Here is a 27,197-nt window from a genome sequence, read left to right on the forward strand (position 1 = left end):
AACTTGCTCCGATTGTTTTAAATACAATTTCTCTTTTTTGTTTGCGAAGAGTCATTCAACTAGGTTGTTATAAACAAAATAATAAAAGAAAACTTTACATTTTAATAATTATTTTTCATTTAAATCTCTTTAATGACATTATTTTCAAAGACAAGACACAGAAGGTCAATGATAGAAGGAACAATCTGAAACAAACACACCTTTTCTGCAAACTGCAAATAAATAAGAGGTTGAGCTTCGAATTTAATGTAATACTTAAATATAATTTCAACTTATTTTTATTGTCTAGCTCTATAACGGCTATAAACAAATTTTTACAGAAGATGCTATAAATAAAATTATATGTGATCAAATATAATTATTAATGAAATAGGTTAGAAACCTACAACTTTTTAATATTAGATTTCACTGCAGTTTTGTTTATATTATATCTATATATAATATAAATAACATGTATGGACAGAAAATAAATGAGCGATAACTGATCAATCATATAAAAATACATATATCTTTTTGTTCAATTTATATGACTGACATCAAAAGGGAAGACAAATGTAAACATTCACATATATAAATAACTAAATTGCGGACATATAGATATAAAAACACTGGAAGCAATAGCATTATAATCATGTTAAAAATATATTTTTGTAAGAACTAATATGCACGGTGAATCAGTCAGAGATCATCCTGTGACTGGGACCCATTATCCCCGTCTTGGGCTATACATTGTTTCCTTGAGCAAGAAACTTCACACTCATACTGGTTGGTTCAAGAAACGGATTCGAGAATGTTTCAATAAGCTTATAGCTTCCACCACAATCGAACTAGAGTTAATTCTGTATAAACTATCTGATGTAGATGATGTTTTTCCAGATGTTATTATATGTTGTTAGCTATAAACTGATAAAGATAATGTTATGCAAGTTGTTTTAGCTATTAGCATTGTACATATAAAAATAACGTTCTGTTAGATGCATTTAGCTTTTAACTGACATAAATAACATTTTGGTAGGAATAATCAGTTAGTATTTGGCACATTTTTTCAGTGTCACAACAAGCAAATTTATATGTGTCTTAATATTTCTTGTCCAAAACTATAATCGCACTAGATCACGGACTCTTATTTGTAGAAACATTAGTTAAGCTCCGATAAAATTGTATGAAATGAATAAATTATCTCTAGAAAAAAACAACTTTTCATTAACTGCAGCAGAGTCTATAATAATGAGTATACATATTTCAACAAGCAATTATAGAGAGAAAATAGTTCAAGAAGCTTAATTCAAGTTAATTCTTTGACTGACTAGAAAATGCTGCAAATTACTCCTGTAGTGTTCCAAATAATGAAACACATTTTCAGCATTCCTCTCGTTAAGAATATGTGTCAGTGTAATTTTTTATTATCTTTCTGTATAAAGAAAACACAAACAACACTAAGAATGCTACACTTAGAGGCGGAATGCTTCTCTGAAGTAAATCTTAACTTTTCTACTTCACTTTTCTAAAAAAATCTTTAATTCATGTGTCGGCAATATAAAGTAAAAGGTTTAATTTATCACTATCACTTCCTTTTAGAAACGTAGTTTGAATCCCTGTCGATAGAATTCAGAAGGCACAATTTCTTTAATGTTCGAAGACACCTCGAATCGATATTGACAATATTATTAGACCGTATGCTATATATCATAGGCTGGATCCTTGTAAGTTGTAGATTCTCGTGGTTTCCCATTCTCGCGAGATGGAGAGCGAGAATCTCTTAATTCGACAGTCTCTCCGGCGGCGGCAGGTGGTGCTGCAGTATTTATGTCTTTTGATTTTTGCTGTTTTCTTCTGCAAAAATAGTCATCAATTATAATTAGTGTTTAGATTAAACACATTTTATGTAAAAATCTGAAAAAGTAATCGCACTTATCTTAATCAGTTTCAAACTAACCAGTATGGGAATCATGTTATTAACTTTTTGTCAAAGTTCTGTCTCGAATCTCAAGAATTCCACTAGTCAGTATTTATTCTGTACTACTCTCTGACAAATCAAATGCCTTAGATCTCAGTTTGCGCTTACATGTGCATAAACTCCTTATAACATTGAACTTAAATTACCAGCCGGCTCATATGCTTCCACTTTACCTTAAAGAAAACATTGCGCTTGATCAGCATTTGTCTCTACATTGTAATTAAGTTTGATATGCCTAGAAAGATACTTTTCTCCCCCAATGTAATAATTACACTTTAGGTTATATAATAACTTCACTGTCTTGGTTATACAATAATCATACACAAGGTGGTAATGAAAGAGCAAGAACCGAAACCGCAAGTTTCTAATCAGACATATCTGTTAGGAATATAAAGTACTTACTTTCGATATAAGAATGCTGCTAAAATGAGTGCAATTAACACCAAGGTTATAAGTATCGCAAACGCTATCCATAGACCAATTTCTGTACCTGCAATTATGAGAGTGAGAAAAAATTTCATTGGTTAACATAGAACAGTGTTAAAGCTGAAGAGCATTCAATTCAATAAGTAAAGTATCAATTTCTATTTAGAGATTTTAGATTTGTTCGAACTTACTACATGTAGTAATATAAATTTCAGATATATGTAAATTGTTAGTGCATATATACAATTTAGTTCGATTCTCTTTGATAAACACTTTTTTGCATATTTGCTGTGGGTAATACATTACCATAATTATACAATCCATACATCATTAAAAGTAATCTTGTGTATGATTAGGACAAAACAAAAACATAAGAATGATAATTACCTTCTTCTTCATCAACAATTTCTCCTTTGTCCGCGCTTGCGTTTCCAATTGCATTGTCTTCGTCCATATCGTCTTTATCTAAATCTCCTGGTATATTTTCGTCAACTTGGTCTGTTTCATCTTCATCACTAGTACCTATAGTATATTTTGGAGTTGGTTCATTTTCTGGTGAAAAGGTTTTGTCTTCGTCTTCATCAAAACTATCATATCTTTCGGAATCATAGTAATTATAATTACTTGGACTAACAGATGACAATGAAGGCTCTGGTTCTATATTAGTAATATCTTCCGTTGTTATATAACTGTAAGATGACAAATGTTTAGCGGGATACGTAGAAAGTGATGATGCTGTCAATGAAGATGAAAGAGGAACATCTGTCAATGAGTATGGCATTGATGGTGTGATAAAGTTAAAAATTGTTGATGAGGATTCAAGAACATCTAATGTATATGGGTCATCTGGAGGAGTTAGCATATCACCGCAAAGCGTAGTGGAATCAATCTCTGTACATTCATATGGCATTAAACTTGATTTACTGGTAATCTGCATGAGCGAGGAGCCGGTCGCATGCGCTGCATATGAGTTAGTATTTTGTGTCGCCATAACATCTTGAGATGAAGATAAAGATGTAAAATGAGAAATGGTATTAGTTGACATGTGTGAAGATGTCTTTGAATCTTCTGTGCCAAAATGTTTAAATGTAGATGACAAAAACTCAGCGGATGTGGTATGTATGTTTTCAGAACTACTGATAGACTCATAAATGAAATTGTTTTCTTCATATGATGATGACTTACTTAGCATTACAGTTAGAGTAGAAGAAGGTTCGATGATGATATCTGGGGTTTGTAAAACACTAGCAGATGTAGTGTGTGTGGTAGAAACTTCTCCCATATCAAGTCTGTCTGTTGGCATAGTGTTTTCCGGTTCATATGTGTCAAAGGTTTCAAAATAGCTTGAAGAAGATAATTTTGATGGTACTGTTTGCATTGCCTGTATTACAAATAATTCTGTGTCAGTGTTAATAGATGTGTCTGTCGGACTCCGGTAGTATCCTGTTGTATTAACAAATGTTAAAAGTGGCGAATATTTCGAACTTGATGATGTCACTGTTGTGCTCATCGGGATTAGCATGTCTGAGGAAAATTGTATTGTAACTGAGGAATTCTGAGGCTCAATAAAAACATTTTCTCGATAAAGTGTATCTATACTAGAACTTTCAACTGTTTGCGAGGAGCTGAATGTTACGCGCATTGTTTCATCAGTATTCGCATTGATACTTGCCGTTTGAATATCAGTTACGTCTATGCTTGACGAAGATAAATTATCCACTGAATCTATTGTGATTTGAACAATATCTTGTGTGGTTTCCGATGGTTGTAAAACATCCATGGCAGTTGAAACATCTGTAGAAATTACGGAACTCGTAATAGTAACAGGATCTTTATCCAACATTGTCAAAGAAAAAATATCTGCTTCAGAAGATGATTCTTTATCCATGGTTGTTGTCGTATCTGTATATGGCGCGGTTGTTAGTATTGTATAAGTGGCTAAAGGTGAATCTACATTAGATCTACTAACTGAAGAAGTTGTAACAACAGTTTCAGTTTCTGAAATATCATCATAAGTGTCCATAATTTGAACACTGGAAATGACATCGGTAGTGATTGCTGCAACTTGAACAGAGGAGGTTACATCTGTAGGTGACAATTGAGGCTGAACACTGGAGGTAACACCCGCCGGTGTCACATGAGGTTGAACACTAGGAGCGACATCAGATTGTGTACTGGAAGTGACATCTGCATATGTCATCTCAGATTGAACATTGAGAATAACAGACGTACTTGACGTTGTATATTGAATAGGGGAGGAACTAGATGTTGAAGTAATCTGATTACTTGGAGTGATTTCAGGTGTCATTGTAGGTGGAAAAGTTGATGTCAAAGACACGGGCACGTTTATTGAAGAGCTTTCTAATGGTATTTCACTTGAAGAAAACAAATCAAATATTGCTGTAGTGGGCGATAGCTTCTCTATTTCTTCTTCAAATTCTTCAAACCGTGCCATCTTTAGAGATATAAGTGGTGAAAATGACGACATTATATCATCGCCTACAAAAGCCAAATGAATTAATAAACTGATGAATATTGCTATGGTATTGCTTTTCGAAAATATGAATTGAAAATCATAACCGTCCCATCAATAATACAATGAAAAATATATAAGAAAAACAGTTTATTTTCGTTACTACCGATATTGGTATTACTATTCAATTACGTAAGCAAATACACTTGGATCCACAGTCTACAGCAATATGTTTTCATATCGTATATGGATATAAATAATTCTTCTAATGTTCGTTCGATTGTAAATGATGAATAATATTGTGTTTCTTCAAGCTATATCACGTTCAATCTGTTTTAGAATCAGTCCTGTCAGTTAAATACCCTACCAATTTGTAATGTTTTAATAAAAGACATATAAAATTATCTTACAGACCATCAGGACATTTTAACATCTTACCTTCGACACAAATAAAATGATATTCTTGAGAACAATCTTCATAACTGTACTTCAGGTCATCTCCAACTAATTTAGCGACCAGGCACTGTTTTATTTTTGAACCTTTATGACAAGAAAAATAGTTATGTGGTTATTTATTAATAATGATATTTTGTTGACCAATATTGTTGAAAATCTTAAGAAACAAAGAAATGGTAATTTAAGCAAAAGATGTTAGCATCTGTCAAACCTGTGATTAAAGGGAGGTTTTATAAAATAAACCTTTGGTGTTAAAATTAATCCACACAGGTAAAACTTGCAGACATCTGGACATTATTGGGATATTCCTACAAACCAGATCTGGAATAATGTTTTTGTATAAAGATATATTATTCCTAAGTAATGATTCTCTAATGATTTTATTAAGGAAAATAACAAAGAAAAGTAAAAAAGGCGACAATCCAATAAAGCAAAGCTGAATAAATATGGAATATTTTAGAGCATTCTTTCTTTGACGTCGCACCATGTATGAACGTTCCAGCTTTACTGATGGGTCCATTCCGTGTTTTATTTCAGGCACGAACGGGTACATGACTAGGGTATGTATGCTAGCTGGATAGCTTCGTCACGTTAAGGAGTCCAAAATCCCTGTTGGTATTCTTAAAAATACCAGTGTGCATCATACTTTGGTGGTGTTTTCATTATCTCAATGTTACCTTACCTCTCACGCCCTATTCTAACAGTGTCATCAGACAAACATGTTTTTATCAAATATTATTTAGATTTAAGCTCTTAATCTTCAAATTGATTTAATCTGAAAACAAGGTCTGATCGCCAGCTTTTTGGATAAGAACAATATAAGAAAAAGCAGCGGAATAGAAAGGTTTTATGTATAAAAAAAAGCAAGCGAAGAAAGCTTATTCCATGACGAAGTATGCTCAGTCCATGGCGAATAACGCTGATTTCATGTCATGCTTTAAGCTGCACAATATTTTGGCTTTACATTAACATTTTGAGTATATTATGTAAAATGTCCTTTGCAAAACACAACTTTCAGTTGATCAGTCTGCGATCATAGTTGCAATGTGTTTTTTTATTTATCATGCAAGAGGGATAGTACTTTCAAAATTGAATTTGAAAACCGGACATAGGCAGGCTGAGCTTTCGCTAATTTGAAATTGAAATATAGCGTCCATTTGTCTACTTACTAATGTAATATCCAGACCTTCCTGTAAAATGTTTAATTCATAATATGCAATTATGTTTGCGAAAGCATAAATCTAGGTCTTATATAAAGCAAAGGCTTTGATATGGTCACACTACTGCCGAACTACTCGTATTATATGCGTTTGTTTGAGTACCATAAGGCAAAATTTTGCAAACTTATTTGTTTAAAGAAACTCCACTGAAGTGTACTGGAATGATTATTTTCAAGATAGGTCTATTCCAATAATGCATTAATATGCGTGCAATTTTTCATGACATTCGCTCGCTCAGATTATATATTTGATAGGTGCCCTCGCCCCAAAAACACACAAAAACGTCTTTTTACTCAAATTGGACTAAGACTCGCACTAATTATCAATTTTTGAATTAAATCTGAGTATATTCTTATCATCTTTTATGTTTCTCTTTTCCCTATTTAAAAGCCTAGTTTATTGCGTAATACTTTCAAATTATATATATATTTATGCTTTTAGTCTTCAGTGGAGTTCCTTTAAAGTAATTGTAATAATATTGTATTAGTATTGTAATAAGTGGCTAAGTACAAATGAGTAAACTGTTTTAAGCGTTCGTACATCCTGCTTACAAAAGAATGCGACATTTTAAAAACAGACGAAAATTTATTTGTTCGAAATTATTGAAAAGGGTTGTCTTATGACTGAAATTGTGCAATACACATGTCTTATTAGTTTCATTTAAAGTAGATTATTGTTGTCTTTTTTCTGTTTTTCTTGTTGTTGTTGTTGTTTTGTATTATTATTATTTATAATCATTATCATTATTTTTGCTCTGGGATAAGTCTTACGGGCACTTTTTATTGCCATATGGCTACTCTCCAGCTTTTCTGATGGAGGAAGACTTCAGGTACCCTTCCTTGCATTAGTTTAGACACGGACGTGCACCATGGTAGAATCACTGACATTCCATAAACTAGCTGCCTTGTTTCCTAATGTACAAGCATTCGAAGCCTCTTGCAGGATTCAGACAAACAGAGGTAAGGAGGGACAAGTGGTTTGAAGTCAGTTACTTAAAACACTCGGCCACGTGGCCTTATAATGTAGGTAGCTGTAAACAAATTATTATTGTAATATATGGCAACAATATCCTACCTTTTGACGATATAGAGTTAATCCAGTGTGGAGTATCCACAAGCATGTCTTTTGTGATTTCTTTAACATCTTCTTCTGTTGTGACATCAGCAAGTTCCGCGCCATCCGATTTACATTTAGACCGTGCTATTTCCGTCGACTTCGCTCTATATGTTGGATCGTAATAAACTGAATCTGTAACAGTCGAACAATAAATATAAAATATTTTTTTAAAGATACCATTTTAAACACTGCAGCAAAATTCAAAAGATTTTGGGATATTGTATTTACACAGCTGCTGTATGATCTATGTTGTCTTGTTCGGTTAAATAATTTCAGTAAAAATCCAAATAAGCATATATTCTTTCGTTACCAATATGTTTTAGTAACAATAGTTCACTCATACAATATGTCTGAACGTGACGTGTTAGGGTTACCATTTATATATTAAATATACATGTAAGTTTTCTATATAGCATCGAAAGAAAAATATATCTTTCATATATTTCTATTCAAAATACCTACCCAACCGACATATCATCTTCAGGTCTTTATTTTGTGGTCTACTGAAATCAACTTTCAATGTATTTAGTTTGCCGTCTGCATCTGAAATATATGAAGACTTAATATATTATATTTGTTGTTTATTTCATGAATTTTATAAATTTATGAAATAATTTAAATAATCTTCCAATTGTGCCGTTGTTGTTGGAAATGCATTTTACAATAACTTTTTGTGGAAAACAAACACTGTGTACATACATGAAAAGTTATTCGACCTCACATATTTCATATGAAATGTCAGTTAATAGTGTTGAAGTAAACGGCATTTAAAACCAACTACTATTGCATATATATGTTTTTGCAAATTATAGTTACTTCACAACGTGAATATGTCTACAATGTCTCGGCTACTTCCTTCTCAGTTTCGTTTTTTAAATAAGACATAAATATCGTTTTGATATCACATTTTGGTATCACGTTATTTGAAAAATAAATGTTAAAAGATATATCTACTATCACTTTACGAGTTTTTGTGCTTATCTGCAATCAGAGTGAAAAAAAGAAGAATAGAAACAGGTTCATAGAACATATTTATTGAAGAATTGTATGCAACCTATTACAGATATTTGTGCTCGATACATTTGTATATTATACACGTGCATCTGGTAAATTTCGGGAGTTATAAATTCTGACGCTGTGCATTATGTACAACATATCTCGCTGATTTATTTAAACATAAGCGTTTTACATGTTGCTGAACCTTTTTTAAATGACTCACAAAACTATTATATCTCACAGTTACCATGAAAAGAAAATTGCATATGCTTGTAAATTATATACATGAATTCAGTACATCCCATTCATATAACAAACATTATACGACCATGGCTTGCTGATATCCCAATATATATGATCAATAGACAAAAGCGTTCATCAGTTGCTTGACAGGTAAATTCCAAAGGCCTTGCAATTGATATTGTAACTTGATAAAAAAGCACAAATTAGTTTCTTGCATGCATGCACTCAGAAGTAATTTTTGGTCATATGGCGACTAGCACTCGTAAGCAATTGCATTAATTAAAAATATTGAATATATTTGAAAATAAATTATCATTTTTTATTTGACCTTATCTAGATGACTATAACTGGTGAACTAGATAGACTTTTTAACAATCAATTTGAAATTAAGACCGGTAGATACTATATTATTCAAATGAAGTTTTCGTTATTCTTGAGTCATTGAAAATTAAATGAGTACCATTTTCTTCTTAGTCTTTATCTGAACACATCAATTGCTTTGTAATCTGATATCATAACGATAATTAAACATAATGATCCCGGAAGTAATTTTAAGTTTTTTCTCATTGACACGAGGAATGCGAGATATTTTCTACTTTACAAATATGTTTGTCCATTTAACGTAATGAAATGTTCTTTTAGATAATTTGTACTGTGCAAATACAAGAAAGGTAAAAATATTTCTATACTGTAGAATTTATGATTTGAAAAAATCACATTGTCTTACCCTCTTTTTTTATTAAAGTTATAAATGTTCTTATTCATGCCGAACATAATTTGAATGACTCACACAGGGAAAACATCGTTTCAAGTTTCTGAACTAAACCTGCGTGTGTGCACGTATTATCAATTTGAGATTTTTTTTGTTCTAAGTATTATCCAATAATGAAGTATAGATTTGCTTATACAATAGATATGTATAGAAACAAGTTGACAAAGACTTTCATGTATATGTAGTATAATTGGTACAGTATAAAGAGATTTAAATGTTAAAGAATGAATGCAAACGATAATACTAAAATATCAAATAACTGAGATAAAGTCCTTAGTACGTCCAAAACAGCAAAATAGGAAATGTTGCACATTACCATACACGCCCCTAGCATGGGCAAAAACAAACTTCAACATTTAAAAACGAATATAAATAATTTAAAAAAAATGATTCAGAAACATATATGTTCATACGGTGGTTATCATGGAACCTTCAATTTGACACTTTAAGTGCCATTCCAAAAATTCATCCAGGACTTTTTTATTGCATCTATTCCTTATAACTCTATAAAAGAAAAACAATAGTCTTTTCCACATTGGAAATATGTGGTAGAACATTACGAGTAATCTTATATGTTCTATTATATATATTTTAAAGCCAATGTCTGATGTCAAAATGTTTAAACTGGACGTATACAGTTTTTGTATCTTTCGTTGCATACAGTTGGTGAAAATGATATATCTCAATTTGCATGTTTTGTCTTTTCCTCCTTTATTTCAAACAGTTTGTGAAAAGCCAAGATTCACTCACAAGATACACACGTAGACACATTCCAAACAGAGTTAATGTACTCACATTTTAACATGAAATATTCTGACACAAGGTATGCAAGTTGCACCTTAGCTTTACTAATATATTTTGACAAAGAGTAACACATTCAAGGACAATTAAGCTGAAAATAATCTTCTAAATGAAGCTCTTGGAAAGTCACCAATGCTTGCTCAGCAACGACATTTCAAGTCGGTTACTTTGATGGGTAACAATTCGTAGTCAAAATATCCGCCACTCAAACAGACTTTCGGGCCAAAAATACTTAATTCCAATGAGCCAATATTTCAATCGCATTTCTAAAAACAGAAATATTAATTTTGACCTGCAATGAAACATGTTGCCTGATTATCCTAGTAATATGACTGCCAAACACTTCAAAGACTTTACGAAGTTTAACATATGTTGTTGTTTATAATGAATAAAATATTTTGATTTATATCTTTGACCCCATCGGACTTCAGTCAACATACATTTTGAAAATCCAAAGATATATTTCTATTACTATTTTCAAACAGATATTCTAAAAAGTTGTAAAACGAAAAAAGTCATACGTAACATATAATATAATTTTAATGAAGTACAATGAATTTTTATACTTAGCACGCAGAAATTCCGGTAATGTCTAGCATTCTGCGGCATTAACAGTAAAACTATTTGACAAAATATATTCTGGAATTTTCTATCCATTATAAATTGTTATTATGATGACATACTTTGAGCAGATTCCTTTTTTAATTAAGACACATTTACTTTTAATCAATTCTATCATGAACTAACGTGAACAATTTGCTATTATGACATGTTTTTCACAGTGATTTCTTATCCCAGTTACAATAAAACAGGCTTACAGTGCTTCCGTTATGCCTACCCCACTGTGATTTTAAAGTACAGATTTCTCTGAAAACCCATTATATCGTGACATTGGCACAAGTATGCTTTGTCAAGATTTTTTTTACAAATAAGATATTAATCATGTACATGATAAGTTATATTCACATAGCATATTAAACATAAAACAATCATTTTTTCCCGAGAAATGTTCTTTATCATTAGATTTCAGATAGGCCAAAAGGAAAAAGAAACTATAACAAACGCATTTATTCTAGAACAGCACGTATCTTCTGTGCGAGATTGCAGCTATGATTCAGACCTTGATATGCCTGAAATACGACAAACAAATACTAGTGTCTAGGGCGCTAGTTTGGAGGTTGTGATAAATCATGCGAATTTCAATAGCAAAATTGTTTAAGGATCATATAATAATTATTTAAGTTTTCTTTTGAAATAACTGATTCTTGTACTTTAAATGTTGAATATTGTGTCCCACTTAAACCGGTGCTGGGGGCGTGAGGGATGTTGCACTTTTTCATTACCATCATGTACAGACTCTGCAATTTTCATGATTTTTTGTTGTGATTAATGCTTCCGATAAATCACCTTTTTTCCAGATTTTTTTCCACAAAGTTCATTTAATAATGGTTAAAATGACATTATGCACATTCTTTTCTCTGTCAAGCTGAGTTGAATTAGTAAAAAACATGTATTTCAAAAGACTGGCTATTGTAATTGTGATTGACCAGTAACTAATAATAAAAATGGTTAATGATACAATAAAAACTATCTAAATCATAAAGACTGCTCCACCTATATTTTTTCTTCAAGAATTGAATGTTACCGATACATTCCGAAAGATATTTATTGAAATTTTCGTGTCACGTGAATTATTGATTATTTTTCAAAGTAAAATATTGAACACAGTAATTTATTATGGCAAAATGTCAACTTATTTTCAGTTTTTCATGTTCCGTGACCATCAACACTTTGATGGGCATTATGTCATTATATTATGGTATTTTTTAGTAGAATTTATCAAGTTTGTAAGAATTATTTAGGAAAAGAATTAAATTTAAAATTTAAATGATACTTGTTAACCTGTTTGAATTAATTCAGTTGTTTGTGTTTATATCTTTATTGAAATACGAACAGTTTTTTATTGAACATACTACTAAATGTGACTTAATGTCAAAAGATCTGATTCTAATTTATCCTCCTCGGGACATGCAAATTTTAAACAAGACAAATAGATAAAATTCAATATTTGTAACCATTGTTAAAACATATAAGCATTGATTTAATTGTTTATTTTTCAAACTTTTTTTAAAAAAAATAGTCACAATGAGTAAATAAAGTAAAACATTACCAAACAGTTCATGTTTTGCTAAGTAAACTTGAAGAGGAAATTTGGTATTATAGGATATATTCATTACTGTTTTTCACAATTGTAAGATTTTTTTTATAAAATTGTGAAAAACAGAATCCCTAAAGAAAGCTCAACAAGACAAAATTGAAAATGTTGCAGGCTCGGTTTGATTGAGCCTGTTCATTGACGGTAATGGAAAGTGCAAGTTACCGTCCACGCCCCCTAGCACCGGGTTTAAGCAGAATTCAACATTTAAACACAAAAAATGGTGAAATTTTGAATTTACAGACATCCGCAGATGTGTTCATACGGCGATTATCATGTAACCTTCAATATGACACAGTAGTGCCATTCCATGAAAAGCGGCGTATGGTCCCCGAGTAAAAGAATGCGTGTGCCCTAAACGAGAAAACAATGGGCGGAACTAAATAAAATGGAATTTAGAAAGGGGATCTGAGGTTATGAAGCCTGCATATCACAGATAAGACGTCAAAAAAAATTTTAAAAAGCAGGCAACATATCCTAAGGGTGATTGTCCAGTATTCAAGTAGGAATACTGGAACCACCCAAATTGAAAAAAAGGTCAAATACAAGAAACTAAAATGTATACAAAACAATAATGTCGTGCTGAACGATCTTCAAGGATCGAAAATATAACATCATTGATTTAATGTACGGGGAGATTTTTTACAGCCCCCATACGGCACAAATAACACGGATGTGACAATGAAATAATGAAAAACAGAATCCTTAAAGAAAGCCCAACAAGACAAAATTGAAAATGTTGCAGGCTCGGTTTCATTGAGCCTGTTCATGGACGGTAATGGAAAGTGCAAGTTACCGTCCACGCCTCTAGCACCAGCTCAAGCAGAATTCAACATTTAAACACAAAAAATGGTGAAGTTTTGAATTTACAGACATCTGCAGATGTGTTCATACGGCGATAATCAAGGAACCTTTAATGTGACACAGTAGTGCCATTCTCTGGAAAGCGGCGTATGGTCCCCGAGTAAAAGAATGCGTGTGCCCTAAACGAGAAAACAATGGACGGAACTAAAACTAACTCTTACACGTTGTTTTGATAGTTCAATCGCTCTAGCAATATGTTAATTGGAATTCAGAAACCAATTCAATGTCTTTTAATCACGATGATTTTAAGTCATACATTTAATCACTATGATATTAAATTATGTATAGTTTTACACAGATTATGTATCTACCAGACAGTTACCAACTATATTACTTCGGCTACCATTTGAAATCATAAATTGTAATTGAAGTTTCTGTTTCCATTTCCTAACCAATATGCTGAAATGTTATTCTAAATATTCGAACAGGCATTGAAGGAATGCGCATGCAGCATACCCAGATGAATGTAAATTAATTAAGCAAGCACAATCCTGGAGCAAAGGTTTGTCTGGAATCAACAGACATGGTATCTTTTTTTTTCTAAAATATATTTGATAATTAACATGAAATTTGGAATCATTAGTTGTGCCGGAAAACTCTGTCAATGAAAATTTTTGATCGTGCGGAAAAAGCCAATAGTATTTCTGTTTTCAATGACAGAGAAAAACAAATTTCCCTAGACGCATTTTAAATATGTAATGTGTAATGATAGTGTGTAACAGATTACATTTTAGTTTATGTCTACAAAAACTATTGTTATCTTTTTTAAGATAAATGTCAAAGGTTATTCAAATAACAAAATATACCAGTGATTGTGATGAGATGTCCTGAGCCGGAACTAAACTTTTATCCAAAAAAAGCAAAACAAAAAAATAATAAAAAAGCATAAAAAAGCAATAGAAATTCGTATATTTCCTCGTTGTCTACAATTCTTTAACAAAAATACTTTTAGGCTATTTTTCATACACGTATATGTACTTAAAAATGCTATGTCTTTGTTTTTATTGTCATAAAGTGAAATTTAATAATAAGTATATTGGAGTGTTGATTAATATTATTATAAAAGCCGACAATCTAAATAAAATTGATCTTATTAGATATATCATTTTATTACCATATTAACCAGACATAGATTTATTATCGTAACATTTTCTTCACAGTGTATGAATTTATTGAAACCTGTTGTCTTCACCATTGCAAAGATCAGACTTTTTATCATTACATTTTACATAATAGAGGTACATTTCATTTCCTTTATTACTTCTTAATCATTCGTATTATGATGCATTGTTTCCTTAATCATGTCTAACAACGTAAATTACTGGATAAATAATACTCAAGGTCTCACAAGTAATCATCAGTTTTTGTCATTTTATTTTAGGAAACTGTGCAAGAAATGCAGCGTTCAAGGACTGTTCTACTATAAAGATAAGAGTACAGTGTTTTGTTTTTACCTGCCGTATGAACGCTGGCGTGCAGAAAAAAAAAGAAAACTGTTTTGTATAAACGTAAATAATGTAAGTTATGAAAGCTTTATTATTTTAGTTTCTCGAGGTATTTTGGAACGTCGCAACAACTCTTGGGAATTCCTCATTTAACCGAATTTAACATAGAACGTTACGTACAAAAAATGTTTCTTGTTTGTTTCGATTTTTTTTAATGAACTTGGTCCAGCCTCTATAATCCATTTTAGGGATATCAAGATAAAATTTTGAAAGTAAGTCAACCATCAGTTTAGAACCTGGTCAGGCGGCAATATTGTTGGCACAGTTTATCTCTTTGACTTCCAGCGGTTTAAAGGATACTGCTATATTCGGATTTTACCTGGCTCTAGCCTGAGGTGCAGTATGGTCTGACTCTATACTGCTATTCAGATTTGTACTGAAAACTCGAACATTTTATCATTTTTCAGTGAGTGTGTATTTTCTGGTCTGGTCTGGTCTGCTTTAGTCATTCATTTATAAAACAATCAATATTTTATCTTCTTTCATAATTTTCACTTTTTGTCAATTTAACACTGTGAAGTGTATTCATTGGGGTGAAACACGGAGTTTATACAAAGAAGGTTCAAGTGATTTGCATTCGTCTTTGATGTCGAAACATCAGGGATATTAAAAGAAACAGTTACATCATGAAGGTCATATAAATACATATAAGTAAAACACTTTCATAATTATGATATGTTACTTATCAAAATTACGTTAGCTTATTTTTAAATTTTTGATATAAATATAGTTTCTCGGTTAGACGTTTTTGAAAATTTAAACAAAACATTCGTTCAGAAACCTGAATTTGAATCGTACTCATATCACTAAAATCATTTTCCTGGATGTAAACTGCGTGACTTTGGCACAGCATGTTTTATCATGATAATTGCAATCTTCCAAGATGAGATAATATCTGACGTAAGTCATTAATATACATATAATTCACATTACAAAAAACATGAAAAAAAACAGCAGGAATTCTCAAGGACTTTCAAGAGAGCGGTGTTCTAGTGGTTAAGGTGTTTGTATTTCAATTCAAGAATCGCAGATGGGGCCTTACTTGGGACATGAACATGACGCCTAATGCAGGTGAGTTCCAGGGAGCAGACTGGCGAGCTCTTGCAGTTCTTGTAATCTCAATCGAGTAAAAATATATAAATTGGATCTAATAGAATTTGGTTTGCAAATAGCCACTGAATGAGTGCTGTATATGAATAATATGCTGAGCATTATATTTTTGTGTTGTCTTATATATGCCAAACTAACACGAGGTATCTGAGGGGAAAAATGTTAGAATAGAAATACAAGGAAGGCAAAAAAAAATCACACTAAATGCTATTGTCATACTATTGCCTTAGAGTTGATATCGTAAATAGTAATAAATACAATGAAATACTTTAATACTTTGTTTCAAACAATTTCATTAATCATCATTTAAAAAAGGGGACGAAATGTTTAATTGCAACATCATATTCAAGGACAATTGTTTGGGGTTTCTCTGTCGATATTTCATTGTTATCTATACACTTTCTACAATATTGCACACCAAAGAGCGGATAACATTAAACAGGATAAGAAAAGTAAATCATAACTTATTTTGGCATTTTAGAGACAAATTTCACACAGCAAGTATGCTTTCGTTACTATAGAAATTTGATGATTTGTAGCTGACGCCAGTTATCTTGCCTTGTGATGAAATTTCTAAAAACAGAAACAACATTTTTTACTGATTACTGTTTTTACATGTCATTTTTCGTTTTTGAGATATAGTAGCTTCTTTTATTCCAGAAGAGTTAAAAGACTGCTACGTTGGACGCTGGTAAACATTTTAACAACAAATTTTAATGAAAGCATCTGTTTCTTTTCATTTCGAACTGGCAATATAAAATAGATATTATATAAAAACATACAATGGAGGAATTTGAAATACTTGCCTATAAAATACGAGTTATATTATTGTTTTTCACATTCAAACTACTTTGCTATTTTGACCTTAGAACTAAAGTTCAATTTTACTTATCCCAAACATGAAATATTTTAATCTTTCATGAGTTTACTATTAAATATGTGTATGAGTCATTAAAAACAAACAGGGTAACATAAGAGAAGACTGTTTATGATGTAACTTTTGTTTTAGAACATAAGTACTTGTAGTGTGTAAGATATTCCAGATGCTCTTGCATGGATTTTTAAATGTCTCGAAAAATATACAATGCTGTGTTTAAACAATATTAACATTTCAGCTTTATAGTCTAAGCGCCTGTTTATGTTTTTCCAGATGTTGAAAGACTGTTCCTGAATGAAAATAGCTCACATTGCTTCCCAAGAAAAAGTAGCAAAAACATCAAATTACCTTCAAAAACCTTGAGATAATTATTTCACGTCAGTTCAGTTCAGACGTTGTAAGTGGTCATTATGAAAATTAATATTAAGTTCAAAAGAAATAAGCAAGGATTTTTTTTAAAGGAACAAGTGAAAAAGTGTAAAACAATTAAAAGAAATATCTTCTACTTTGAAAAGAATTTAAAAGTAAAATGAAGTTTTTAGATTAACACATTGAACCGTTGTCTTTACATATAACCTGTCCGAGCCAAACGTGATTAGCCTTTGCCATTGCCAGCCTGAAACATCCTTGTAGTCTGATCAGGGTCTATACTATTGATAGCGTTAATTTTGTACTTTTATACTGAAATCTCTAAAACTTTGAATAGACTATTCCAACTCAAGGCAGATCAGATACATTTACAGAACTTTTATAGTAAAACCTCCTTTTCATTGAATACTCTACATCAAATAACATTGATTCCACAATATGTCATTGGTTTTGAAAAGAATGCAAACAACTGTATTCCACAAAAATTCATGTGTATATACATTTATATCAGTATCCTCATATACAAATGAAGAGCTGTATCCAGTTGAAATTTCGACACGACTTACTCAAGAAAAAAGACATTACATACCCAGGAAAATGTACCCATTTTATCCCTACTGACACCGTAATTATTTAATATTGTAAATTTCTACTTTGAAAAACACGAAATACTGATATACATACGTTCAAATGTTCAAATTTCATAATATTATTTCATAATATGAACATATCTTTACATGTCTTTAATTTAACATTCAATCAGCTACATTGGTTTTAATTGTTGAATTCTTTGTAAAACGGTGCTAGGTGCATGCATGCTATCGTTCTTATAAACATGCTCCAGCATACGGGCACTTTATGCTATACATGTTTTAGGTGATCCTTCAGATTTTCATTTTCTCTATCTCGAAATTCATGAAGAATTTTTTGATAACACTCTGAAAGGTGAAGGTGTTATGGCCGTCAAAGTTACCTTTGTGACGGCGTTTCTCAAGTTTAAAGAAAGAAGTATAAAAAACCATCTAAATTTGCAGACTCATTTTGTGATTGACATTGTATAAGTAAATTAATAAAATCAAAAGTATTTTATATTTTCCGGTTAGTCAAGTTTCTGTGTGATAAAGGTCTAGCTACATTTTGTTTAATATTATCAAAAGGTTTTTTTATTTCTGAATGCTTATGCGGTTGTTTCGTTTATTTCATTTGTTTATTTATTCAAGTTGTTTTACGTTTCGTGTCATATTTTTTAAATATAAATCATAATATTTTACAGTCATTTATAAAGTAATTACTCATTAAACATTCATCATTGAGCCTTTCTTCTTCCATATAAAACCTGAAAAAAATTCTAGAACAATACTTAGACATGTCAAAATACTAAACTCAGAAACTCCTCAAACAACAGCCAAACAAAAACATATTTCTTTGTTTAAAACTCAACGGCGAATATGTCAACATACCTTTGTAACTTTTGACAAACAGTTAAAACAAATAAGATCTGTTATAACAAATTTTACCAAAAGCAACTTGATTTAATTGGTTGAATGGTTGAATATGTGCAAGACCTCAGTGATGTCATTATTACTGACTGCAGATGAAGACAAACTGAGTCATTTTATCAAAAAATATATACATATGATAATTGCTACAAGTCACGATCTTGAAAAACAAAATGTAAAATGATATAGGTAAAAATTAGATACAATAATGGAGAAAATCTGGTTGTCAGGTATTCAAACGAATATCTGCACTTACAATGCAATATTCAGAGGAAAAGGAAAGGAATTACAAGTGAGGTTTCACCCAACAAGCTCAAAGATATAGTTCGTGCGTATATTTTACCGTTAAAGTTCAGCCAAATAAAAGTTTTAAAAAAATCACCACTTATGGGGGTCAATTAGCATAAAACACTTGAAAAATATTTTATAAATAGAACTGCATTCATCCACTTTTGAAATCAAATCGTAAGAAAGGATAAAATTATGACTCGTTACCGGTGAGTTGTTGAAATCGAGAGTGATTAACCTTTGCCACACGTATAGAGCCAGGCCAGCCTACACCCCCGTAAAAAATTGTCTGACTAAGCAGCTTATTTAAATTATTTGATATTTAAAACCTTTCAACTGTTCCAAATTCGTAGCAGTAAATAATATCACACAAAGCAGCAGATTAAAGGTTAAGATGTCACTTGACAAACTTCGACTTGCAGTCTCCGATAGTGTTTATAATCCATGGTAGAGTTTTTCTGTAACTTTCTTTGATGTGCTTGATATGCATCAAAAGTTTATAATGAAATTATTTGTAACCATTATTATTATTATGTATATTGTTGGGTTCTTCAAACATTATATCATCTTTTGAAATGTGCTTTTAGATGAATGTGTTCATATGTCAGATATATTGATTGTGTATTGTCGTAGTAAAAGTTTGTGGATTTGTTGTGAAATACGTCAAAGTTTGTGTGTACATATATAATAATGCAACAAAGTTCCTGCTGAAGTAAGTTGCTCAGTGTTTCAGTTGGAATTAAATTTTGGGCTATTAAAAGCAGACTTCAACAGAAAGAAGACTACGTTTCTGTGAGAAGTGTTTGCTACATGTTATTTGATAACTATACTCGTATTTTGCATAAAATGGCGTTTTGCTATGTCTGATATATGAATAAGCATTGATTTTGATCAGAGAATCTACTAATTCGAAAGATTATCAGTGTTGGATTTGTTCTCCATTTATTAATATGCATTGACAAGATGTTTTTCCTTCTATATATAAATATAGTTATTTAGAAATGACCCCTATTATATAGAAACAAGCTGATAATTTTCTTTTCGTTTCCTATGTTTACCTTGTTTTGTGGGGGGGGGGGTTTGTTGTTTTTCGTTGTTTTTTTTATTATTTAATTGTATTACTCAATAAGTCGATTTTACGAAAATAGCCGATTGCTGAAACAGACATTAACGAATACTTGCACGTGAACCTGATATTCTACAATAATGCTGACACAGTCTTACGCATATTTCCTCATGGTGTTAATTTTTCTATTTTTTTTTATTTTATCAGACAGGTAGACAAAATCGGTTTAATGAATCGCTTCTTTTCTTTTAACTTCAACAACAGCAACACATTTTACCACGTCATAAAAATCAAATACGTTTACTATAAATAAAATAATTGCTATTCTACACATTATAATATCACTTTTACATTTTATTCATGTTCTTTTTTATTTTGTTTCTTATTTTAGTTTCGATGCTTTATAATACTGTATTTTGATTAATGGTGCTAGCAATGATATTGATCCTACCTTTTTAACTCATAAAAAGACTCAATGAAAGTTAGTCTCAAATGTTCGTCAAATTGTTTTTGCAACATTCGAGGGGTATTCCCTTTTCCAAAACGTATCGACACCAAAAATATTGAATCTGACTCATTTACAACATAGAATGCGATTATATCATTGCATAGCTTTATTTATTTAAGTAAAGTGAAAGATGCATCAGTGTTTATTCAGCTGTCTGAAGTAAGTAAGACAAAAAACTTCTGTTTTCTGTAAAACTCAGACGATATTATCAATGCATTTATCAATTGAAATAAACATAGCCTTCATCTTACAGACTGGTTGACAAATTGCATCGGAACTAAAATAAGAAACGAAAATGAATAAGAGCCTAAATAAAATGTTTATAGTGATATAATAATGATAATGACATGCGTATTAGCAAAACAACTTCTAAAGTTTGTCAATGTTGTCAACAACCAAGTACTTTCATTGTCTTAAAGTAAATTCGTCTACCATAGGCATATTTTCAAAGAATTTTAAATATTGATAAAACAATAGTAATATATCATTTGGATATTCTTATAAAAAATTTCTTGAAAAGTATATATTTATAAAGTTCTAAGTGACTTATGATGATGTTCTAATCATTTCAAAAATCAAAGCATAGAAACTCTCGAGAGAAAATCGTGCCAATAAAATTTCCATACAGTACATCTAAAATGATCATGGTATCATAAATGATGTACTATTAATGAAATAAATGCATTTAAAGTACGCGTCACTAGAAATATCAACAGGATAGCGAAAAAAAAAAACAACAAAAAACTAACAAACAGATTTTTCATACAATATGTGCCATGTTAATATTTGTAACGTGTAAAATACTGCAGATGCTCGTGCATGATCATCAAGTATCTCGGGAACTTCATTTCTCCCCATGTTTTATACCTTACCTATACTAACACATTAGATGCCTGTTTCTGCTATGCACTCTGATTGCAGATAGGCAAAAACAAAAATTAAAACAAACAAACAAAAAAAAACGTAATAGTATAAAAGTCCCTGAAAGCTACATTCCTTGTATTGTTCAACATGATGTAGAAGTAAACATATAAGAATAACCTTGGAATGATTATTTCAGATCAATTCATTTCAGACGATGTCAGAGCTCATTAAGAAAATGGTAGTTCAACCATTTATGATAATAACAACAATAATAAAGAATTTTAAAAGCGAAATTACATGTGCATTATGTCTGTTAAACAAATAAATACTGTTCTCATTAGATAATTTTATGATGAGAAATAGTGAAAAGCTGTTTCTTATCATGTTAAAAGTGAGCCATCATTGATTCCTTTAGGTTTAATCTTAAAGTGGATTGGCCTTCAGTAGGCACATTTGCTGTTAAGTATTTCATTTGCATGTAAATTTTACCAGAGTGAAAAAATAAGCAATTGTACTATAAGTATGACTAGCTTTTCTATATTCTATAGACATTATCACGACTAAGGATCTTGTTTAGAATATATAATTCCTAGCTTTACCGTCAATCTACAGTTGAAACAATATGTTGTTTATCTTATTCATATGAAAAACAAAGGTTTAACCTTCTCGTATTACTCATTTTTTTCTGGTATAAAGTGACTGATACGCCCATGTCACATCGGAAATAATAGTGATGTCATTGAAATGCATTTATATTTTTTCAACAAACTTCACTGATAAGATAAGCGAAAATTCTGCAAATGTAACTTCAGCAATGCTATAAAGCTTTTCAAACATAAGCAACAGTCTTCTTAAATGAGAGATTTGTCATTTCATCTTTCAATGTCTGCTTAAGACCTGCTCAGGACAGATTGTAAGAGTTTTGCCCTATTTTAATAGCGTTTTTAACATTACTTTCTACACAGTCTGTACTATATGCGTCTTGTTTTATAATAACAGGAAAGATCTCCGAAAAATAAAACATTAATATCATTGACAAATAGACGCTGGTTGAATTTGTTATATTGCCTCTTGTTTTGCATGTGTGCATGAGAAGAAATATACTTCGCGGTATGCCCAAATGGAAACAAAACCATTGTACGTAAATTACTCTGCTAATGACAGACAATGTAAATGTAACAACTTAATGAAAACAAAACCATTGACTCTACTCGTGATGCAACAACTCTCAAACCCTTCCAAACATCGTATTAAGCAGTGTTAACAGTGTTAAGTGTTCAACTCTTAAAAATGTCATTTGAATCAAATATCCAGATGGATAAAATAAATACATGTAGGACATCGCATGGATTGACTTTTTTTGCTTTTGTATGAAACTTGATAAGTATCTCTCTGACATACTTGATTAATATTTTCCCCCATTGAAAGTAGAGATTTGTTTTTATCAATCTTGGAATCCCTTGCACTTTTCCTTTCTCTACGAAGTTGTATATATTTAAAATCGTGACTTGAAAGTGTTAATTTCTGATAATATTCTCTGCAACAAAGAGATAATTTGTCCGTGTCTGTAACAATTGATAACATCAAAGAGGTTTCGTACCTATTTGCTACATTTATTGTTACAATCAATTTAACAGGTGGAACTTTTTTATGCATGCACGTTGTTATGAAAGTTATATTTGTCTTTTGATTCGGATCAAGTGAAAACAGCAAAATATATCTGATTTGTTGAGACGACCAATAACTTCTATGTAAAATATTTCTAATGAAGGTATAATATTATTCAAATACTAAACATGGTGTGTTTGATTATAACTAGATTAAAGTTTATGATCTTAACTATAATGTCTAATTTAAAGAAATCCCTCCAAGTTCAAAAAACTACAAACATACATTCTTACTTCGATCAAGTGAAGCTCTTAGAATGGATAAATCTGCAAAGAATAATAAAAGATAAACATTTTGTGCTCATAATTAAATTGAGTTTAGATTTTCTTTATACGATTCTTAGCTCAGTATGTGGAAAAACGTTCCAAAAAACGTCATTGGTCCAGACCAACATCAATGGTACAGAAATTTCGAAAAACACAAACATTCGTTCCGTCATGTCAAAAACCTCGGTCTCTTTAACAATTACATTTTATGAATTAATATGCACCTTTTTGAACATCATGAGCTGTTGAAATATTTAAGCTGCCTACAAGCTAGACAAAAAGAACGTCTCAAACATAAAATGTCCGATGATATCGTCAATTGTGTATCAAACACAAAATTAGACATAAATAAACATTGTTGAAGGATAGGATGAGGAAGAATAAATTACTTTCCTTTGAAAGAAGTCTTCAGTCATTTTTGTACCAATCAGGATTTATTTCAGGCAAGAAAATGGAGCATTGACCTTTGTTTGGCTCTTACTCACCATCTTAAAGATGAGTGGAAAGTACTTGATCCAATTAGTGTTTGTTCAGTTTGAAATATGTTTTTGTCAATAACGGGAAGACACCTCATTGATTGTTTCGTCGTGTATTTTATTTTACTATTGTTTGTTTATTATGTAAGGGTAATTCATTAAATCTTAACAAAGAATTTCAATAAAACAGACAATATAAACAATGGAATGTTTTGATTGGAAACATCCAAAGCATGATGGGTATCTGTATAAGTTAAAGACAAATCATATACAATACATGTACATACAATTATACATTGTACAATATGAAGTTTTATTTTAACATTTCTTATAAAAGTCATGGATTTTTATTTATGCCATTTACAATTCCTTAAAATTATATATATCAATAATGCATGGTGCATTTCGAAAATTATTTCATATCTTTTTGTTTGCATTCTTGAAATAAATGACACATTGTAAATGAAAAACTGATTAAATAAACCAGACCTATTTATATCTCTTAATATTGTAATTTCAGAATGATTACAACTTTTATAACGACAAGGTTCTAATGATCTCTAAAAAATGACTTGTTTGTCCAGACCAATAGAAGTTTAATAAACATATACGATCAGAAACGATCAGGAAATTAATAAAATATGTTGTGTTATTTACATTGTATATCCCTGATATGGTGGAATTTAAATTTTAGTTTATACTCTAGAAAAAAAATTATTTTGGAAAAATACACAATATTTTCTTGATGCGCCGTGAAATAACATGAAGACATCTATGTATTGCTGAAACGTTTTCAAGATAGTTTTGCATTTAAAATTGTTTCAAACTAATGTACATTGCCGCATTGTGTTAAATTTATCGAATGTAGCTTTGCTTAATATCACTTTGGGCATAGTGTATCTTACAATAAATTTGAATATGAAAGCATTCAAACTATCGAGAGAACATCGTGCTAACAAACTTATCATTGATTCTTAAACGATTTACCATTTATCATGTAAGTGCATTTAAAACATGTATGAATAACTAGAAAAAGTGACGCGGCAGGGTTACAACAAAAAAACGCACAAAAGATTTCATACAATATGTCCCATGTCAGTATTTGTAACGTGTAAAATACTCCAGATGCTCGTGCATGATCATCAAGTATCTCGGGAACTTCATTTCTCCATCCCCCAACCTATGTTTTATAGCTTACCTATACTAACACATTAGATGTAATTTTCTACGCAACTGTTTCTGCTATGCACCCTGATTGCAGATATTGAAAAAAACGTAATAGTACAAATGTCCCTGAAAGCAACATTCCTCGTATTGTTACACATGTTATAGAAGTAAAAACAAACGTTGGGATTTCCTAATAATACCTTGATATTATTTCACATCAATTCCCTTCAGCCGATGTCATAGCTCATTAAGAAAATGGTAGTTCAACTATTAATAATAATAACAATAATAATGAAGAATTTTAAAAGCGAAATTACACGTGCATTATGTCTGTTAAACAAATAAATTCTGTTCTCATCAGATAATTTAGTGATGAGAAATAGTGAAAAGCAGTTTCTTATCATGTTAAAAGTGATAAATAATGAATCTATTAAATTAAAGCTTAATATTTAGTTAAGTCTGTAACAATGTCATAAACAATTGAAAGATGAACAATTTTGTCAATCCTGTCAAGTGCTGTAGTGAAAGAAAAAAAAAACAGATGAAAAGAACAAAATATACATATACCATGTTCTATAATAGAAAACTGTATTTACTAAACTAAAGTCATCGCAATTCATAGTAATAAATACATAAAGTAAAAAAGTGTGTATATCTTGTGAAAATATTACAACTTGCCCCATGTGTTTATCATTTACCTTTGTTACAAAGAATCATTAATCTAAGAAGTTCGTTATCGAATTGGCAATTGTTTTCATAAGCATTTAATGCATATCTTTTTTGACAATCAATCTTTATTGCGTGAGATGCAAATCATAAATAAGAATTAATTTAAATCTGCAACCTAATACGTATGACTTTATATAAATCTTTCATTCAAGTAAATTCAGAGCCAATAGTTAAATCAAATTGGCTAGAGTATTAAAGGTAAGTAATTCCATTGCGTCAACATAATAATATAAATCTGCTCGTAGTTTCTCCAAGAAAAATTTTGATTGGAAGCATAATGTTATACTTTAACACATCGAGAATGAATTTGTTGTCAGTTATCAGCGCAATGCAACAAAGCAATAAATATTTCATAGAGAAAACTAGACAACTGCAGGTGCATTTTGCACATCATACAACAAATTATGCAGACAAATCAAGTCAAATCCCAAACGCACTATTTTCAATTTGTTGGCATATTTTCGAGGCACGTTTTTTAATTCTGGAATGAAGTTTAGTCCAATTATAATTAAACATACCTTGTTTTGTATTTGACAAATATTATAACATAATTAGAAGTTACGGGTTGCAAACAAATCAGATATGTTTGCTGTTGTTTTCACTTTACTCGAATCAAAAGTCAATTGCACCTTTCATAACAAAGTGCATGGATAAAAAAGTTAAGTAGATTATAATATTGAATGTAGCTAATAGGCACGAAACCTTGTTGATGTTATCAATTGTTAAGACACAGACAAATTATCTCTTTGTTTTTGAGAATGAACGGTTAACAATTTATTGGTTCAAGTCACGACTTTAAATATAGACAAGATCGTGAAAAAGGCAAAATGCAAGAGATTCCAAAATTGTTAAAAAATCTCTAATTTCAGTTAAAAATATATTTCAGATATGTTAGAAAGTTATTATTCAAGTTTCACACTAAAGTCACATTATGCGCTGTTCTACATGTTTATATTTTTTGTCTGCATAATTGATTAAAATGACTTTTTAAAAGTTGAACGTCAAGGAACGTAGCAGAAGTAATTTACGACACTCTTTTGTTTTCATTTAAGTAAACCAAGAAGTATATTATTGTTGCAATACATACGTGAAAAACATGAGGAAAAATGACAAATTTCTAAATAACCAGCGCCTATTTGTCAATGATATAATTTTTGTTGTATTTTTCGGAGACATATATCTATAGTTTCCTGTCATATTTCACTAAGTAGTATACGAGTAACCAGACGCATATAGTACATACTGTGTAGAAAGAAATGCTAAAAC

The 27,197-nt window shown here is 30.8% G+C and overlaps 1 protein-coding gene across 1 annotated transcript in view; it reads right to left on the minus strand.

Annotated features, from left to right (window-relative positions):
* Positions 1-88: 88 nt before the first annotated feature.
* Positions 89-27,197, minus strand: part of LOC132730803 (uncharacterized) — a 45,232-nt gene continuing 18,123 nt past the window's right edge. The window contains exons 3-9 of the mRNA XM_060716822.1: positions 8,111-8,191; positions 7,607-7,780; positions 6,482-6,502; positions 5,295-5,396; positions 2,771-4,882; positions 2,360-2,447; positions 89-1,833 (exon numbers count right to left, since the gene is read on the minus strand). Coding sequence (XP_060572805.1) covers positions 1,680-1,833; positions 2,360-2,447; positions 2,771-4,882; positions 5,295-5,396; positions 6,482-6,502; positions 7,607-7,780; positions 8,111-8,191 — 2,732 coding nt within the window. The 3' untranslated portion in view covers positions 89-1,679. The remainder of the gene's footprint in view (positions 1,834-2,359; positions 2,448-2,770; positions 4,883-5,294; positions 5,397-6,481; positions 6,503-7,606; positions 7,781-8,110; positions 8,192-27,197) is intronic.

Source organism: Ruditapes philippinarum, unplaced genomic scaffold (genome assembly GCF_026571515.1).
Source record: "Ruditapes philippinarum isolate M1 unplaced genomic scaffold, ASM2657151v2 ctg1881_1_1_1_1, whole genome shotgun sequence".
In the NCBI taxonomy this organism is placed as follows: Eukaryota; Metazoa; Mollusca; class Bivalvia; order Venerida; family Veneridae; genus Ruditapes; species Ruditapes philippinarum.